We start from the raw sequence: 20,895 nt of genomic DNA on the forward strand, positions 1-20,895 counted from the left end.
ACAAAGATAAACACAAGGGCTTTCTAATGGCAGAAAAATCTTTGACTATGGTAAATAATAATTCAAATGAAAGTACTTGGATTTTGGATTCAGGGAGCACATGCCATTTAACCAATTGTAAGAATTTCTTTCAGGAAATGTGTCCAGAGGAAGGTATTCTTAAAACTGCAAACGCAGGGACTGCTAAGATCCAAGCAAAAGGTATTGGATTCTTAAAATGCAAAGTGTCTAATGAAGTTAAAGAAATTCCTGTAAGTGATGTCTTGTATATTCCCCAAGCAGTTTGCAATATGCTTAGTGTATCTACATTAGATAAGAAGGGTTTTGTGATTCATTTTGAAAACAGTAAGTGCACAATCTCTAAAAATGATGAAGTGTATGCTGAAGCTTTTATGCATAATGATGTTTATAAGCTGAGCATTTCAGGTGAAGCCTCACATATGGCGCAAGTAAGGAAGAATGATGGTAAATGTAGTCTGGAAATCTGGCACCGCCGCCTGGGACATCGTGATTCTAAGGTGATCCAGGATCTTCACAGTGGGCAACTAGCCACCGGCATTCAGATAAGTGCAGATGCTGGTAAAATGGAGAAATGCATAGACTGTGTTACTCAAAAAGGTGTGAGACCCTCATTTCCTGCATACACAGGAAATAGGAGTAATAAAGTACTGGACTTAATACACAGTGACTTATGTGGACCGTTTAATATCCCATCATTGGGAAATAACAGATTTGTGCTAATATTCTTGGATGATTTCTCTAGATATTGTGTGGCCTATTTGCTGAAAGAAAAAAGTCAAGTCACAGACATGCTGAAGAAATACGTAGCCATGGTGAGCAATAAATTTGAAAGAAACCAAAGGTTCTTCAGACCGACAATGGTGGTGAGTTCACTTCACAAAGCATGCGCACATTTCTAGAACAAGAAGGCATTCAGCATATCACAACAGTAGCTTATACACCAGAACAAAATTCTGTTGCAGAGAGAAAATTTAGGTCACTTGTGGAAATGACCAGATGTATGCTGTCAGATAGCAATCTCCCTAAAAGACTATGGGGGGAAGCCATTCTCACAGCAGTGTACCTACAAAACAGAATGCCAACTAAAGGCGCTGAGCGCACACCACATGAGACATGGCATGGTAGGAAGCCAAACCTGTCACACATAAGAACATTTGGAAGTACAGCATATGCTCATGTACCAAAGCAAAGAAGGCATAAGCTGGATTCCACAACAGAAAGGGGCATTTAGTTGGCTATGCTCCAGGACACAAAGGATATAGAATTTTGAATCTGAAAACTGGCATTGTTGGCATAAGACATGTTACATATTTTGATGAAAACAAAAGGGTTGATAAAGGCTGGATTATCCCAGATGAGCCTTATCATCCAGAATATGAAACTAGAACCATAATAGACATGCCAGTGTATATAAATGCCATACCAAGGCAGATGTCTGAAAGCAACTCATCTGTATCTAACGAGGAACAGGCAGAGGAAACAGACACAGAAAGGATCATTGAAGAAGACAGTACAGTTGGAGAAGGGGAATCAATTGGAGAAGGACTCTCAGATTTAGAGGATGCGGAAAGGTCAGACCAACCTGTTGTCAGACGCTCATCCAGGGAAAACAAAGGTGTTCCACCCCCAAGACTGTCTTACCTAACAAAGTCAGCAGAAGCTCAAGAGCCCTTAACATGGGATGAGATTGAGAAAATGTCAGCAGAAGAAGCTGCTAAATGGCGTAAAGCTGCACAAGAAGAAATTGATGCATTGGATAAAAATAATACTTGGATTCTTACAGAATTACCTCCTGGCAAGAAAGCTATAGGATGCAAATGGGTATTCAAGTTAAAAAGGAATGCACAAGGAAAAGTGGAAAGGTATAAAGCCAGATTAGTCGCAAAGGGATATCTTCAAAAATATGGAGAAGATTTTGATGAAGTGTTTGCACCTGTAGTGAAACACACGACAATAAGAACACTTCTGAGCATTGCAGTCTCAAAAGGCATGCAAGTCAAACACATTGATGTGAAAACAGCGTTTCTTCACGGAGATATAACTGAGGACTTGTACATGGAACAACCAACAGGTTTCATAAATACAAAACAAAGACAGCTAGTGTGTAAATTAAACAAAGGTCTTTATGGATTAAAGCAAAGTGCAAAATGTTGGAATGAAAAATTGCATGAAATATTGACAAATTTAGGATTTAAGCAAGGTGAAGCAGATAATGTTTGTACACTAGGTGCACAAATGGACAATATGCATACATTTTAGCTTTTGTTGATGATCTGCTCATTGCAAGCAAAAGTGAGCAAGAGTACAAGGACATTGTAAAGTGTTTAAACCTCAATGTTGAGATAAAAGAACTTGGTAATGTGTCATACTATCTTGGTATAGAAATTGAGAAACAAAATGATGGTTCTTATCTTCTAAGCCAGAAGCAGAAAATAAATGAGCTTATTGAAAGTTTAGGTATGCAAGATGCCCAAGTTGTAAGCACTCCCATGATCACTGATTTTCTGAAGGATGAAACAGTAAGAGAACCTTTACCAGATAACATCCAATATAGATCAGCCATAGGTAAGCTTTTATATCTAGCTACCACATACAGGGCTGATATAGCAAATGCAGTAGGAATTTTGAGCAGAAGGGTCAGCTCACCTACCAAATCAGATTGGACTGCAGTTAAAAGGATGGTAAGGTATTTAAAGGGTACCATTGATTGTAAATTAAAGATTTCAGCCAATAGTAATCCAAAACTAATATGTTACTGTGATTCAGATTGGGCAGGGGATCATTCTGATTATAAATCCACAAGTGGATATGTGTTTATGTATGGAAATGTACAAATTTCATGGGCCAGTCATAAACAAAGTATTGTGAGTTTGTCTTCTACAGAAGCTGAATACGTGGCCGTATCGGAAGCGTGCAGAGAACTGATGTGGATTGAAAAACTTATGCTGGATTTTGGAATAGCTGAAAAGAGACCAATCCAGATAATGGAAGATAATCAGAGCTGCATCCGACTGTCACAGAATGACAAGGTTCAGTCACGCACCAAGCACATCGCAACGAAATACCACAACGTGCGAGAGTTGGTGAAAGAAGGGGTCATAAGTCTACACTATTGTCACACCAGTGAGATGACAGCTGACATCATGACCAAACCGTTACCCAGAGAACATTTTGTGAATCTGCGTATAAAGCTTGGACTTTGTATGAATAAATAATTGCATGACAGTTATGCATGAGAAGGGGTTTGTTGGAATGTATTGTATTTTACATGCATTGCCTGTCACCTATTATTTCTCTGTGATTACTCTGTGACCTCTGATGTGAATTACTTAGAGAGGTCACACAGCTATGCAACTTCCTGTGGGGGTTAGATGCAGCACATGCAGCACATGGAGCACATGGAGCTCATGATCTCTCCTAACCTGAGAGGATCTATGGTGGTGTGAGCATCCATTACCATCTAAGCACATGGAAGGAGCTGATAATACAAATGTATAGTAATATGTATATATAAGCCTGTCTGATTATAATCTAACTGCAAACTGTGAGTAAACAGATGTTTTGTTACTTCAACTTTAAAGTGACTCAGCAGTGAATTATTCAGGGGTGAATGAGAGAGAGATGAAGAAAGAAATTAACATTTCTAAAGCTGAAGCTGTGTGTACTAAAATCTGCTAATTATTTACTACAAATAATCCAACAAGTATCTGGGTCAGACTGGCTATGCGTACTAACATGAAACATAAACATTTCTATACTGGGTCTGACCAAGGGTTCATCTAGCCCAGTATCCTGTTTCTAACAGTGGCCAATTCAGAATCCAGTACCTGGTAGAATCCCAAAAAGTAGCAAGATTCTATACTACCAACCCCCAGGGATATGAAATGGCTTTCCTCATGTCTAATTAACAATTATGGACCTTTCCTCTAGGAATTTGTCCAAACCTTTTTTAAACCCAGCCATGCTAACTGCTTTTACCTTATCCTCTGGCGACAAATTCCAGAGCTTAACTATGCAATGAGCGAAAAAATATTGTCTCGGGTATTACCATGTTTCATGACATGTCCCCTAGGTTTGTATTTTTTGAAACAGTAAACAATAAGGGCACTGTTTACTAAGCCGCGCTGTAGGCACGCTAATGCTAGAGACACTCATATATTCCTATGGGTGTCTCTAGCGTTAGCGCATGCTAATATTTAGCACGCACTAAAAAGTTATTGTGCCTACAACGCGGCTTAGTGAACAGGACCCTAAGCATTTAGCTGTTCCACTCCCCTCAGGGTTTGTAGATTTCAATCATACCCCTCTCAGTCTTCTCTTCTTCAAACTGAAGAGCTCTAACCTTTTTAGCATTTCCTCAAATGAGAGTCATTCCATCGCCTTAACCATTTTGGCTGCATTTCTCTGTGCCTTTTCTACTTCTGCTACATCTTTTTGGAGATGAAGTGACCAGAACTGCACACAATACTCAAAATGCCCATGTCTAACTTTAGACATGGAACAGGTTATTCTATAACACTGTGTATAAATTTTTGAGATGCCCATGACTTGCCTATGCTCCTCCCATGGCCACTCCCACTTTTGAGATCCACGTGGTACAATTTACACAGACTACTTTATAGAATACGCTTAGCAAGTAGTGAGAATAAATTCTAATTAAGGCCAATTAGTGCCGATAATTGCTTGTTAATATCCAATTATCGGCGCTGATTGGCTCGTTAACCAATTGAGTTGTACAAGCAAATCAGAATATGCCCAGATTTGCGCACACAACTCTGGTCGTATTACATAGAATTTGCAGATTAGTGCCATTGAATTTTCCTCTCAATGGCATGTATCTGCTTAGCAGCACCTGCTAACTGGATAACTGCTTTTGAATACTGGTCCTTCTGTGTTTTGGAATGCCAAACGCTGCTGTAGTACCTCACCATTTTATGGGTCATAAATACTAAGAGCTAACCTAGCTGACCTGAAAAAGAAACAAGTCAAGGCTATCAGTTCCTCCAAGAAGGCTCAGTGAGAGCTACCCTTAAATTATGCTGAAAGTGAATATGGTTACAATAAAATGCTGAATTCATATCTGACCTGTCACTGTGTTTATAGAATCATTTAGAAATGTCATCTTCCTTGACTGTATAAATACCACACTTTCTATGTTCTTCAGTGGACATTTTCATCATCTGAAAACTATTTTAAATTGTTTGGTGAATTGTGTTCATAAATTCAATTTTATTCCTGTTAAGCATAATATCTCACTCACCTGAGGACCCCGAGGTCCAGGCAACCCAGGCTCACCCTGATAACAAAGAAGGAAAGGTGAAATATGTTTACTGTTTAGATTATTTCATGGAGAACATTTTGTCCTTATTTTCTGTGCTTGAAATTACTCTATGTGCATATGATATGCAATACAAGTCCAAAAATCCAGATGCCAGAAATGTGGACCACCTGAGAACCCAGACCCTTTAGAATTGCAACATCCGGATCGCCCAAGAATCCAGACTACAAGTGCTACACACCTCCTCCCTCCCTCCCACATGGTCTGGCATCTCTCTCTCCTCTCCCAGCCTTGCCCATGACTCTTTCTCACTCCCCTGCTACAACCCCTCGTGTACCTTTTCAGAAGTAAGCAAGTCTTCCATGATGCAGCTCCTGCGGCAGCCTTACTCACAGGCTGCCTCCAGTCTGCACTGAGCTTTTCCCGCTGCCCATCCTGCCTTCCAAAAAATGAAAGTTGCATCAGAAAGGATGAGACAAGTCAGAGGGGAAAGGCCCGGTGCAGGCCGGAGGCAGCGTGTGATTGCCACTGGTGCTGCAACGTGGAAGACTCGCTTACATCTGAAAAAGTACACTGGGGGCAGGGAGTAAGAGAGAGCCGTGGGCAAGGCCAGGAGGGGAGGGAGAGATGCCAGACTGTGAAGAGGGAAAGCCCAGCAATGGGGGTCTTGGTTTAGAGTCTTTCCTCCACCCCCTCCTGCTGCCACCACCATTACTGCCATTTCTTCCTCCATACCCTTACCCCCTCCCTCGCAGTTACATGCATTTTACTAGTAGTTCCTACTTACCTTTCTTCGACTGTTGTGGATAAAGTTATGCACTAGGTCAGTGCAGGGTCTTGAGCATCTGCTCATGCTCAAGGCCTGCTGGCTTCCACCCTCTCCGAGAATCTCAGAGAGGGCAAGAACTGGCAGGCCTTGAGCACATGCAGATGCTCAAGGCCCTGCATGACCCTTGCACCAGCCCAGTGCATAACTAATTGCATCCATGTTGGCAAAAAGAAACTGCCAGTAAAATGCCTGCAACCAGAGCACGTGACGTGATGAGCTGAGTGGACGTGCACTGCTTTAGCTCCTGGGCCCTCGCTCCAGAAACCGCTCAAATACTGCAACACGAGTGATTAAAAAGGAAAATTAAAACTGGCGTACCTTTATGGACAGATATCTTAAACAGTCTCCAACCGGAATGGCGCTGCGAGTGGGAAAAAAAGAAAAGGAGAAAAGTAAAGTGTCGGCGCCAGACCCGAAAATGGCGGAGGACCCGCTTCCGGCGCACCAAAATTTTACAGCGTCGCAACTCGAACAGTTAACGCTAGCAGTTGCAAATGCCTGGCAGCCAAAATGGGACGCCTTAGACTTAAAGTTGGACGCTTTCCATACGAAGTTAGAAGGTTTGGAAACCCGAATGGAGGATGTGGAGACCAGGGTGTCCGCCCTGGAAGATGACTCACAAGGCTACAGCACAGACCTGCGGGAGGTAAAACAGCAGCTCCAAGAGCACATGGATAAATTAGAAGATCTTGAAAATCGCTCCCGCAGGAACAATGTGCGGATAGTGGGCCTTTCTGAGAAAATACCTGACAAAAACCTGGTGGATTGGCTCACGGGATGGTTATCTAAGGAATTGGCCTTGACAGACTCTTTTGGACAACTGGTCATTGAAAGGGCACATCGCATTGGCCGAAACAGAGAAAATCAGGAGCAGCCAAGAGTGGTGGGTGCGCGGTTGCTCAATTATCGTCATAAAATGGAAGTCCTACAGGGATTCAAGATTCGTAGAGGTGAATTAAAACACGAAGGACGGCAAATCCTGATATTTCAGGATTACTCAACTGGGGTACAGGAGAGACGGCGTAAATTTCACCCTATATGCTCATCGCTGGCCCAAAAGCAAATTCGATTTGTTTTGCAGTACCCAGCCTCCCTGAAAGTGCAAGTCCAAGGACAATGGCAGACTTTTAAAACATTGGAAGAAGCAAAAACAGGCCTTCGAGACCAAGGCATACTAGACGGAGACTAAAGATGTTGGTAATATAAAGGGGACTAGATCCCAAAAATGCTAAATGTTGCAGTAATTATAATTATAAATATGTACTATATATAGGAGTTGGGGGCTCTTGACACGCTAGGTGCTCTCTTGCTAATTCCGGGTCTAGGCCTGGAAATCTGGCTAAAGGGTTAGAACTGTGGGGGGGGATTAAGGGTGTTCAGGGTGAAGGGTTTATATTACATGAACAAGTATTAGACCTTAAAGAGAAGCGGAACTTATTACATTGGAATCGGGGGAAGTGTACAGTGGAACTGAGAGGTATTTTTAGAGTCCGTTCTAGAGAATGGGGTCTTGGAGCTGAAGAGACCTGTAAAACCCGGGGCATAGCATGGACACTGGAAATGGGGTGGTTTAAAGGATGACCACTAGACTAATATCCTGGAACGTGGGTGGGATTAGTTCCCCAATTAAAAGATCTAAGATACTCTCTGCACTTAAGAGACACAGAGCAGACATTGCATGCTTACAGGAGACACGGCTTACTGATCTGGAACATTCTAAACTACAAAAACATTGGGTCGGAGAAGTATTTGCAGCATCAACACAGAGTCGTGGGGGGGGGGGTGGCGGTGCTATTTAGAAAGGGACTCCCATATAAAGCAACAGTACTGGAGAAAGGGGCTCAGGGGGACCATATAATGTTGAAGGTTTGGTTAGCGGGGAGAATCTTGTTGCTTTTGGTTTTATATGGGCCTAATAATCATGATGCATCCTTCCTTACCAACCTAGCAGGGAAATGCCTGCAAAGTCATGGTGGAGAACTGATTGTGGCTGGGGATTTCAATGCGGTCCTGGATCCCCGGCAAGATTGTTCTAGCACAAAGGATTCTCAGTATAGAGGAGTGCGGGCTAGAGAATTTCAGTCATTCACCAAGACCCTTGATCTGGTAGATCCATGGAGGATTTATCATCCAGGAGAGAAAGATTATACGCACAGGTCAAGGGCACATGGCACGTTTGCCCGGATAGACTATATTTTGCTAGCCCGCACCATGTTTCACCTAGTAGATACAACATATATAGGCCCAGAAGAAGTGGCAGATCATGCTATGATATGGATAGATATTAAAGTTACCACAGACACTACGGGACAGAGAGGGTGGAGATACCCGGTGGGCCTATATCATGATCCGAGGTTGCGGACACATGTGCAGCGGAATTGGGATCATTATATAGAACATAATAACTGGCATGCCACACGCCAGCCCGAGTTGTTCTGGATGGCCTCTAAGGCGGTCATCCGGGGAGCTATTATAGCCTATTGTAGTGCTAAGAATAAGAAGAGGTCTGCGGGTATATTGAATTTAGAGCGTCAGTTGCAGAGGGCTAAGAGAATTCATCTTCATCACCCCACAGTAGTTACCTTGGAGAATTTGAAAGCTACACAGGTGGCCCTTAATAGTCTCTTACATGAAAGGGAGTTGAGATCGGCCCTCTTTTACAAATACAAGTTACATAAATATGGCAATCGGGCAGGCAGAATGTTAGGGCGCTTAATAAAAAATTCAGGAGCCCCGAGGACAGTGACTGCATTGAAAGATAAAAAGGGGAATTTAATCACGGACCGTCAAAAGATTGGGCAAGCATTCACAGATTATTTCTCAGCCCTATATAAATCAAGACAAGTTCCCTCGGAGCAAGAGATGCAACAATATCTAGCTCAGGCAAAGCTCCCTAAAATAACAGGGGAACAGCTGGGGAACTTGAATAAACCTTTGACAATGACAGAATTACAAGCTGTGATTAAAACATTAAAGCTCTGGTCAGCTCCTGGGCCAGATGGATTTTCAGGAGAGTATTACAAAGTACTGTCAGGGAAGGCCCTAGCATCTCTGTTGGAATACTACCGGGAGGTAATAGAAAAAAGGGAATTCCCACAGTATGCAAATTCAGCGCTCATAACTTTAATACCCAAACCAGGGAAGTCATTAGATAATGTTGAATCCTATCGACCAATTTCATTGTTAAATGTTGACACAAAAATTTTGGCAAAACTGATGGCAATGAGGTTGGTGGAATATCTACCATCATTGATAGGCCCAGAACAGGTTGGGTTTGTGAAAGGCCGCCAGTCAGTGCATAATATTAGGAAAACTTTGATGGCCATGGCGGTCAGTCAACAACATGGGGCGCCCACCCTGGTATTGAGCTTGGATGCTGAAAAGGCGTTTGACCAGATTGGGTGGACATTCATGTACCAGACACTGGCGGCCATGGGTACAGAGGGCTGGTTCATGCACGCAGTTCAAACGCTTTATTGTCAACCCAAAGCGGGAGTGTTCATTAATGGTGTCCGGGAACCAGAGTTTACAATACAACGTGGTACTCGACAGGGTTGTCCCCTATCCCCTTTGCTGTTTATCATGACCCTGGAACCGCTACTGCGTATGGTCTCTTTGGCTCCAGATCTCCAAGGGGTTAAGTTAGCGGGGCAGGATATCAGAATTCTAGCTTATGCGGATGATTTGTTAGTAATTCTACGAGAGCCCCCACGGACTTTACCAAGGTTGTTGCAGCTAATTGAACAGTATGGGAATTACTCAGGTTTTTGTCTAAATCTACATAAATCTATGGCCTTGCCAGTGTTGCCAGAAGATCAGATAAATTGGCCGGGGACCTTCCCGTTACAGTGGACACAAAACTCTTTGAAATATTTGGGAGTCACTATCACCAGGGATCTAACAAAGCTTTATGGACAAAATGTGCAGAGATTGTTGCAGGACACTACCAAACAGTTGGAGGTCTGGGGGAACCTACCACTCTCACTCATGGGAAGAATTGCGCTATTCAATATGGTGATGGCCCCCAGGTGGTTATACACATTCCAATCACTCCCACTGTTCCTACAAAAAGCGGATGAACAGAAGTTGATAAAACTGGTGCAAACCTTCCTTTGGAGAAAGAAAAAACCACAACTGTCTTACTCAACATTAACTGTCCCGGTGGAATACGGAGGCCTGGGCTTGCTGAACATTAAATACATGACGGTGGCAAGTGGAATGCGTCACATAAATGATTGGTTTCGTGAAACCCAGGACTATTCGGATACTTACATAGAGCTACAGCTATATCCTGGGACGCACTTCAGTGCCTTTCTACATACGGCGGGACCTTCCCTACCATATATACTACAGCGGACAGGAATATTGAGGTCGGCGAAAGCGGTGTGGCAATGGGTTTGTAAATTACACAAATTTTCATCAAAAACTACCCCATTTCTGTCGATTTGTGGGAACCCCGCCTTTCCACCTGGAACTTTGTATCCAGCTTTTCAAAGATGGAAACGTAAGGGGATGGTATACCTATTACATGCAGTTACCTTTGAAGGATGGATAAAGCCGTTCCAAGAGCTCCGGGAGGAATTTGACCTGCTCCCCTCAGATGAGTTTCATTATGGTCAATTAAAGCACTACATACAGTCCTTGCCTTGGGAGGATCTAGCTGAAGATGTTCAAGAAGAGCTGGCTTCGGCATTTTCTCTAACAGTGCAGCAACGGGTTCCACTAAAATTCCATCATAGACATATCAGGGACACTATTCCGGAACCTGATTTTGTAAAGTTGCTAACCCAGTAGAAAGAAGATATTCCGTTGGACCTTACAGTAGCACAGTTTAAAGCTTATATTTTGACTATGAAGAGACATATCATTATGATGTCACACTGGGAGATTCAATATAAAGTGGCACTCAGGCTCTACATCCCCCCTAGGAGGGCTTTCCACATGGGGGTCTCTCCGTGGGGGGAGTGCCCTAAATGCAGGGAAGCTGGAGCCACCTTGGGGCATATGCTTTGGACATGCGGAGGCATAGCTAAATTTTGGAAACAGCTTACACAATATGTCTCTTCTATCTGGCGGGCCAGGTGGAAATATGATTCGGGATTGTTGCTGGGACACCCGGTGTTTATCCATCCAGTACCAAAAGGACTTACAGCTTTTGTATACAGGGCTACCGTGACCGCCATGCAGGTGATTTTGTCCGAATGGGTGACAGGCCAATACCCATCATACTCACAATGGCGGACACGTATGATTTTGTTGATGCGGATGGAGAGGATGGGAGTGAATGACTTTAGCTCCAGGACAGGATTGCGGTTCCTGAACATATGGAGCCCGCTGCTAAATACACTGACCCCGGTTGCTAGAAGCAGATTGTTGAATTTCTAGTCTTAAGTTCTGTTCACTTGGGGGGGGGAAGGGAGGGCGAGGGAGGGATATTAATGGGGAGAAGGTTGGGGGGGTTTGTTGGGAAGGGAGGGAAGGTTATAATAAACTACTTTGTTTCTGTAGATTCTAGTAAAATTACATTACCTGTAACAATAAGGAATTGCTATTGTGACTGTAAGTGACAATGCTGTGTAGTGATACATGTACAGGATACCGATTTTGAATAAAAATGATAAACCATAAAATGCCTGCAACCATGAGGGGCGGGGTAGGGGTATGGAGGAAGAAATGGCAGTATCCATGGTAGTTGAGGGGGTGTGGAGGAAGAAATGCTGGTCATTGCCATGGGTGGGGGGTGTTAACATACATTTTAATATAAACCCCTCCAATTTATAATTGAGTTAACAGTTTTCCCCCTTTTTTGGGGGGGGGGGAACTGTCACCTCGGTTTATACTTGAATAGGTTTATATTGGAGTAGATACAGTAATCTTATTTCATACAAACTCAGGTCAGAAATAGTCTATGAATTAACAAAAATCTTATTTACTTTTTGTCCTCGAGAACCAGCTGGTCCAGGTGATCCTACAGGTCCTGTCAGTCCCTTTAGTAACAAAAATAAAAAACATATTAAAATCCAATTCCACAATTAGAAAAGCACCCAGTTCACATGTTACAACTACACCCAGAACTGTGTATGATGAACTAGACTGAGTCAATCAACCAATTCAAACTTTCTTTCCATAAGTGTAAAAGGTTTGACTAAAGTTCTAAAATATGTTCATAGGACATTTATATGAGAGATAAAATTAATAACTCAAAAAACACTACGGTGTCCTTTCACTAAGGCACGTTAAATTCCATGCAGCCCATAGGAATATAATGGACCGTATGGCATTTAGTGCATATTGTTAGTATGCAATAAACAAACCTGTTAGCTCACCTTAGTAAAATGACCCTTAAATTTGTAAAAACACTATGGGGTCTTTTTCTAAAGCTTAGCTTGTGTTATCTACAGCAAGGCCCATAGGAATAAAATGAGCCCTGCTGCAGATAACTCAAGCTAAGCTTTAGTAAAAGACCCCCTATGGTTTCTATTTTGCAAAATTCCAAACCTTAGATATAGGTGTAAACCTCGAATTTGGATTTTAGATTAAACTATTTGTCTTTCCAAATTCAAGCAATCTAAGGGGCCCTTTTATTAAGTTACGGTAAAAAGTGACTAATGTTGCCATTAGCAAGAAGCTATTAAAGAATATTAGTGCATGAGCACTTACTGACACCTATTTTATAGGTGATAAGGGCTCACGTGCTAATCCTGTGCTAATCATTTAGCATATGGTAATGTAGTTGCGCTAACCGATTAGCACAGAAATGCACACTCTCTGCCCCCAAACACACCCCCTCTGTGAAAAAATGTTACACCTTTTTAGTGCATGGTTTGCACACGCAGATTCAGATCTTACTGCAGAACATCTAAGCCCTTTTAAGCTGTGGTAAGCATGCATTATTTTATTTATTTTTGTTACATTTGTACCCCATGCTTTTCCACTCATGGCAGGCTCAATGTGGCTTACATATACAGGTACTTATTTGTACCTGGGGCAATGGAGGGTTAAGTGACGTGCCCAGAGTCACAAGGAACTGCCTGTGCCTGAAGTGAGAATTGAACTCAGTTCCCTAGTTCCCCAGGACCAGAGTCCACCACCCTAACCACTAGGCCACTCCTCCACTTTCCAGAGCTTAGTAAAAGGGCCCCTTAGTGCATGAAAAAATAGGCAACAAACTTCGGGGGTCTTTTACTAAAGGTTAGCTCAAGTTATCTGCAGAAGGGCCCATAGGAATAAAATGGGCCCTGCTGCAGATAACTCGAGTTAATCTTCAGTAAATGACCCCCTTCATTATTTTGCCTGTTAGCGTGCAAACTTGCGTGTTAGCTAGTTTTAAAAAAATATTTTTGGGAAGGGGTCTGTCATGGATGGAGAATGAGCATGGATGTGTTAACCAGCTAGCTTGTTCATATTAGCGTGCGCCAACATAGGAGCACTTAACACCTCCTAAATAACAGGCAGTAAGTGGATCCCCTGTTAACTTCTTTCAAGTAGCACACAACCTGAAAAAAATATTAATAAAAAATACCTTAAATTTTGCTGCAAATCTGTCTTTAGCATGCAAGAAAGTCCCATATTAAGACACGCTAAGCCCAGAATCTAATGCCCTTTAATGAAAGGGCTCCTAATTCTTGTAAAGTGACTTGCACATGATCACCAGGAGCATCAATGGGAAAAGCTGGGTTAGAACCCATTTCCTGGTTCCTTCTCCATGGACAGAGTTGATTTTCTCTCAAAGTGGCTTTGGTATCTCTTTACAGCATAAAATGCTGTACACTTAAGAACACCCTATATTCAACTATTCATGTTGCATAAAAAACCTACTAAATTAAAAGTCAAATATGTAGCAGTTTTCATGAGTTCTAAGGTGGTAAATTGGATTAGGAACTGGTAGGCTGGGCTACAGTATCATTGGACAAAGAGCCAGTACGATATAAAGTTCTCTCCTTCTCCAGATCAGCCTTTGATGTGTTTGGGGAGGTTCTGGGGGGGGGGGGGGGGGGGGATACTCATTCACTTTTTGTACTGGGTGGCTGGGAGAGTTCAGAGCAGGTCATTTATTTTTGCATCAGATAGGTGTCTCATGAATTTTGCAATGGGTAGGTGACATTTTTCTAAACATTTACATGAGGAGAAAGACCAAAGACACAGATATTCCTCAGAAATAAAAAGGGCAACTCTATAAGAGGGTGCCTACAATTAATACAGAAGAATTTAGGGTAGCAGTAGGAGGGCATGCAAGTGATATTTCCACACATCATACCCACCACTACAACACAATCCCTCTGCCTACCTTTAAATTAGCTATAAAAAGCCATGAAAAGAAAAAAGCCAAGGACATTCTATGCATAAAAGTGGAGTGGAGGAGTGGCCTAGTGGTTAGCGTGGTGGACTTTGGTCCTGGGGAACTGAGTTCGATTCCCACTTCAGGCACAGGCAGCCCCTTGTGACTCTGGGCAAGTCACTTAACCCTCCATTGCCCCAGATACAAATAAGTACCTGTATATAATATGTAAGACGCATTGAACCTGCTATGAGTGGGAAAGCACAGGGTACAAATAAAAAATGTTTAAAAACCCAAGTTTCAAGTTTATTTATAATTTGCTATCCTGCCCATCAGACAAGCTATCTGGGGGCCTACAGGCTAAAAAAAAGGATAGCATAAGAGAAATAACGAACATGACAAGAGAGGCAAAGAGGAGAGACAGGTGGGAGGAAAAACATAAAAAAGGGACATTGATCATGTCATCAAGAGCTTTGCATCCAGTGCCTGCAGTGAGTGGAGCTGGCAGGCTCACTGGTAGGCATCAGCAAAGAGGAAAGTTTTCAAGTCAAAACATACTAGGGACATCTGTAATCTTAGACACTTTAGTAACATGTTCCAGAGTTCAGGGCTCTGTACTGAAAAAAATGGGATGTCGAATGATATCACAAGCCAGCTCCTATGCAAACTAGTTCTCTGAAAGTAGGGACTATTAAACGATGTTGTAACAAGGACCTAAGTGCTCTTGAAGGGATATAAGATGTCAATAACTGAAAGTCAGGTTCCCCTGAGGTACAAATTTTGAAAACTAGGAGCAGTAATTTCTAAGGGCCCTGTTTACTAAGGTGTGCAAGCGTTTTTAGCTTGTGCTAAAAATTAGCACATGCTAATTTTTAGCGCACAATAAAAACTAGCGCACCTATAGCACAACTTAGTAAACAGGGTCCTAGATTATATGGTGGGAAAGAGGAAACCAATGAGAAGCCTTCATAAGGGGAGTTACATAGTTATATTTGCTAGCTTTGTTAATGATCTTAATTGTTATGTTTTGAACAAGCTGTACACGACGTAGGTCTTTTACTCTAAGTCCTTTGTACAAGGAGTTACAGTAGTTGAGTTGGCTGATCACTAGGGAGTGTATGAGTGTATTGAGTGCTGGAGGGTGAAGCAGAGATTGAATAGAGAGAATTAGTCTCAACTTATAGGAGAATCGTCATATGACCTGTGATTTTTGAGGTCCAAATGTGAGTTTATTATCGAGAATGATTCCATAAATACTTGTATTGCTAGTTAATGGGACTGGAGTGTTTCTAATACTAACTTGTTTATAAAAGGATGTGATTGGATTGTTAATTCTTATGATGCTCCATCTGAGGATAGAAAACATGGAGTTTCTATTCTAGTTCATAAGGATTTCCAATTGCAGGTATTAGACTAAGAAGCTGATCCTAATGGTAGATGGTTAATATTAAAAGTTTCTCTATATAAGACTCCCATGGTACTAATTAACATCTATGCCCCTAATATAGATTCTCCTGACACTTTGTCAAAAATTATAAGCTTATGACTCCTTGCCTATTATTATGGCTGGTGATTTCAATATAGATCTCTGCCTTGACAGGAATTCTAGAACTAAAATTTCACCGGCTAAAGCTTCTATTACTTTATACTCACTTATCTTACAATTTCAATTGCAAGACCCATGGAGATTACAAAACCCCACTGATAAAGAATATACCTTTTTTCACCACCCCACAATAGTTTTTCTAGGTTAGATTATTTTTTAATTTCTCAGTCACTATTGTCATCATTGTGCCATACTAAAATATCTCCTATTGTGGTTTCGGACCATGCTCCTGTTTCCATCTCCTTAAATTGGAAATCTCCTTCACCTCTCAGATCTCCTCTGTGGTGTCTACCCTGTTATCTTTTAGTGGATGAGGCAATCCAAATTCGTATTCAAAAATTTACCCAAGAATGTTTTCACTTGAATACTTCCCCAGGTATTAGTTTAATGAACACTTGGGAAGCCTATAAAGCTGCCCTCAGGGGAGACTGAATGCCCAAAAATCAAATTAGATAATGCTCAGGTTTTTTCTTTAGAATAGAAACTTAAAGACCTTGGATGTGCTTATCTTAATAATAATGATCCCCTGACACTGAATAATCTATATAAATCTAAATTGCAGTTAAATTACTGAGCAGGACAGGAACTTTTTCAGCATCACTCTAGACATTATTCAGAAAGTAATAAAAGTAGTCGCCTGCTTGCAAATTACTTAAAGCGAAATAGGACCAAAGTACAGATCCCTGCTATTAAATTACAGTCTAATATCATTTCCTCTTCTCTAAAAGAGATTGCATAGGCATTCCACAACTTCTATTCACAGCTCTATCAATCTGAAGTCCCCAATCCTAGAATCACTATAAATCATTTTTCTTATCATCCTTCCAAGGACCTCATGTGTGAGCTCCAGATCATGATTCCTTACATGAAGCCATCACTGTCAAAGGGATTTTAGCAGCTATAAAAGATACCAAGTCTGGTAAAAATCCTGGGCCTGATGGGATACTAATTGAATTTTACAAACCTTTTCCAAATGTTCTCATTCCTTTTTTTGCTCATCTGTTTAATTACTTAACTCCAGATAACATCATCAATAATAATTTTTTAGAAACCATTATTACAGTAATTCCAAAACCAAAGATCCTCTCTTTGTTCAAAATTATTGTCCCATTTCTCTCCTTAATGTGGATTACAAAGCTTACGCAAAGATCCTTGCTCCTAGATTGAAAAATATTATAGGAACAATTATTCACCCTAATCAAGTAGGATTTATGCCTAATCGTCTCATTTTCTGATAATACTCAAATATTTTTTCATCTTTCACACATTGCACAATCTCAGCTCCACCCTATTGTGGCTTTGTCCTTAGATGTGGAGTGGGAATATTTGTCTTAAAATAGTTTGGGATTCCAGTCTCCTTTATACAAATCCTACAGCCAAAATTTAACTAACAACATATTCTCAGAAAGTCTATATCTGAAGAGAGAAACACGACAAGGCACGGTTCAAAACTCTGCTGCCCGCCTCGTCTTCCGCCAGGGTTGCTTTACTCATACTACCCCTCTCCTCAAGTTGCTTCACTGGCTCCCTATCCGTTTTCGCATCCTGTTCAAACTTCTTCTACTAACCTATAAATGTACTCACTCTTCTGCTCCCCAGTATCTCTCCACACTCGTCCTTCCCTACACCCCTTCCCGTGCACTCCGCTCCATGGATAAGTCCTTCTTATCTGTTCCCTTCTCCACTACTGCCAACTCCAGACTTCGCGCCTTCTGTCTCGCTGCACCCTACGCCTGGAATAAACTTCCTGAGCCCCTACGTCTTGCCCCATCCTTGGCCACCTTTAAATCTAGACTGAAAGCCCACCTCTTTAACATTGCTTTTGACTCGTAACCACTTGTAACCACTTGCCTCCACCTACCCTCCTCTCCTCCTTCCTGTACACATTAATTGATTTGATTTGCTTACTTTATTTTTTGTCTATTAGATTGTAAGCTCTTTGAGCAGGGACTGTCTTTCTTCTATGTTTGTGCAGCACTGCGTACATCTTGTAGCGCTATAGAAATGCTAAATAGTAGTAGTAGTAGTAGTAGTAAGGCTGCCCTCTTTCCCCCTACCTGTTCAATATAGCTCTTGAACCCTTAATATTGGTCATTAGGCAAAATCCACATATTCCAGGTATTTAATGCGCTACCAGAGAAATTAAAATTACAGCATATGCTGAGGATGCTCTTTTACATTTGTCAAATAGTGCTGAGTCTATTCCTCTTCTCTTTCAACTAATTGACTCGTTCTCAGTTTTCTCAGGATATAAGATTAAGATATAAGATATAAGATTAACCAACAAAAGACTGAAATTCTCCCTCTAAATTACCTCGCTTATTCAGATATAGCTAAATCCTTCAATTTAATTTGGGCTAGCTCTAAAATTACATACTTAGGTACAGATTTAATATACTTCTGTATCTGACACTATTAAAAATAATAGTGAACGGAGGGAAGAAGTGGGGAGATTTAAATTTCCTGATGATAAATTGTCTTTCTTGTAACTATGCAGGGGCCCTGGTTCTCTGTTGGCTCCACTTAGAATCTTGTATTTGGTTCCTTTTGAAATGATGACAACTATAACTGAGGAACATAGAAGGTAGGGAAGGGAGACAGGGAGGTAACACTAGATAAAAGTAATCTTACGTCACAATGTATAATAATTGTTCCGGTTTGAATTCAAAATTTTTTTTATTTTGCTGTTCTTGCTTTTATTGTTTAATATTAGAACACTATTGTGTGGTTTTCAGATAATAGGATTGGGGGGGAGGTGGGGAGAAAATTGAAAAACCAGTTTGATGATGGAGCTTCCAAAGACATTTACATTGGTGTGTTTGGTCGACACAACTACTCATGGTTGTTTTTCTTTATTAAGTCATGTATAACCTGTTAACATCATCAATAAAATTGTTGAAACATAAAAATAATAGTGAATGAATACTGCAATTTGTAAAATCGCTACTACACACCTGGCATCCTCCTCACCTCTCCTGGTGCGGGAGAATGGAGACTATCAAGATTATGATAACGCCAAAAGTCAATATTATTATGAGTATGGTATCAGTTTTATTCCTGCCTTCTTTTTATTCCCAATTGAATAAATCATTGTCAACCTTTCTTTGGAAGAATAAGCAACCTAGAATAGCCCTTAAGAAACCTAAGAATCTCAAACTAAATAGTGGCGTTTTATTTCCTGACTTTGTCACATATGACAGGGCTTTTATCCTTCAACAAGCCTGTTCTTGGTTTTATATTGATACTGCTTCTAAACCTTTATGGCTAGAAATAGAAGAGTTTTTTTTCTCTCTCCCTTGTCTCCTCAATCTTTGCTGCTACAGCTTTTCCTACAAAATGCCTAAATCCTATTGTTATTACTACTATACAATGTTTAAGAGAATTTGGTCATACATTAGATCATCCTGTTCACATGACTACCTTTACCTCTCTGTGGTACAACCCTCATATTAGGATCGATAAAACACCTTTCTTTTGGAAGGAATGGATTGACAAAGGTATTCAGAATTTACAAGACACTCTTCAGAAAGATCAATCTTTATCTCACCCTTTGCTTTGCTCTGCTCCAAAAATGTTACTTTTTGACAGATACAAATGCCTTTAAATGGATTCAGCTTAAGCATTGTCTCTCCAATAACAATTTCCTGGCTAATCTAACTTCTGAAAAGCCGTCTATATACCAGCTTGCCATAACCCTGCTTGTGAATGGACATACTGCTTCATCAGTTTACAAAATGTTATTGTCCTCTGTTCTGCCAAATAATTCTACTCTCCCGACATTATGGGAAACAGATGTTGGTCATGTACTTTCTGAAAAGGACTGGAATACCTTTTGGTCATCAACTATGAGACCTCTAGCTTAAGCATCAACACAGCAATCACTTTACTTTTTATATCATAGGACTACCAGGACACCAAATAGACGTTATACTGCAGGTCTATCTAAAACTAATAAGTATTGGAACTTTAGTACATATGCTCTATGAATGAGACTGTGTTCGTTCATTTTGGACAGATATATGGAAAATAATTCAATTAGTATTCCATTGAACTATTGACATCTCCTCATTTATAGTTATTTTTAAATCACGTTCTCCTCATATATCTTTGCCTGATCACCACAACAGACTCTTTGATGCTCTCATTACCATAGCCCAGAACCTTATTATGGCTAATTGTAAATCAGCCAAATTATTAAATGTACACTTTTGGTGGAACTCTGTAATTCAACATCAAACATTTGAACTTGCTATTACTGAAATGTATGGAACGGTTCCTAGTAAAAAGAAATTGTAGTCGCCTCTTGATACCTATATACATGTTACAACCTCGTCATCATAGGTCACTGATCACTATCAGGCTTATTTTCGAAAGAGAAGGGCGCCCATCTTTCGACATAAATCGGGAGATAGGCATCCTTCTCCCAGGGTTGCCCAAATCGGCATAATCGAAAGCCAATTTTGGGCGTCCTCAACTGCTTTCCGTCGTGGGGACGACCAAAGTTCACAGGGGGCATGTCAGAATCGTAGCGAAGGCGGGACTGGGGCGTGCCTAACAAATGGGCGTCCTTGACCGATAATGGAAAAAAGAAGGGCGTCCCTGACGAACACTTGGGCGACTTTATTTGGTCCTTTTCTGTTACGACCAAGCCTCAAAAAGGTGCCCGAACTGACCAGATGACCACCGGAGGGAATCGGGGATGACCTCCTCTTACTCCCAGTGGTCGCCAACCCCCTCCCACCCTAAAAGGTTTGCCAGTCTCTATGCCAGCCTCAGATATCATACCCAGCTCCATGACAGCAGTATGCAGGTCCCTGGAACAGTTTTAGTGGGTGCAGTGCACTTCAGGCAGGCAGACTCAGACCCATCCCCCCCTACCTGTT

At 41.3% G+C, this 20,895-nt stretch overlaps 1 protein-coding gene across 1 annotated transcript in view; it reads right to left on the reverse strand.

The window, feature by feature from the left end:
• The window catches only part of COL9A1 (collagen type IX alpha 1 chain), a 285,908-nt gene that overhangs the window by 194,846 nt on the left and 70,167 nt on the right, over window positions 1-20,895 (reverse strand). The window contains exons 11-12 of the mRNA XM_030199004.1: window positions 12,062-12,115; window positions 5,282-5,317 (exon numbers count right to left, since the gene is read on the reverse strand). Coding sequence (XP_030054864.1) covers window positions 5,282-5,317; window positions 12,062-12,115 — 90 coding nt within the window. The remainder of the gene's footprint in view (window positions 1-5,281; window positions 5,318-12,061; window positions 12,116-20,895) is intronic.

Source organism: Microcaecilia unicolor, chromosome 3 (genome assembly GCF_901765095.1).
Source record: "Microcaecilia unicolor chromosome 3, aMicUni1.1, whole genome shotgun sequence".
Classification (NCBI taxonomy): domain Eukaryota; kingdom Metazoa; phylum Chordata; class Amphibia; order Gymnophiona; family Siphonopidae; genus Microcaecilia; species Microcaecilia unicolor.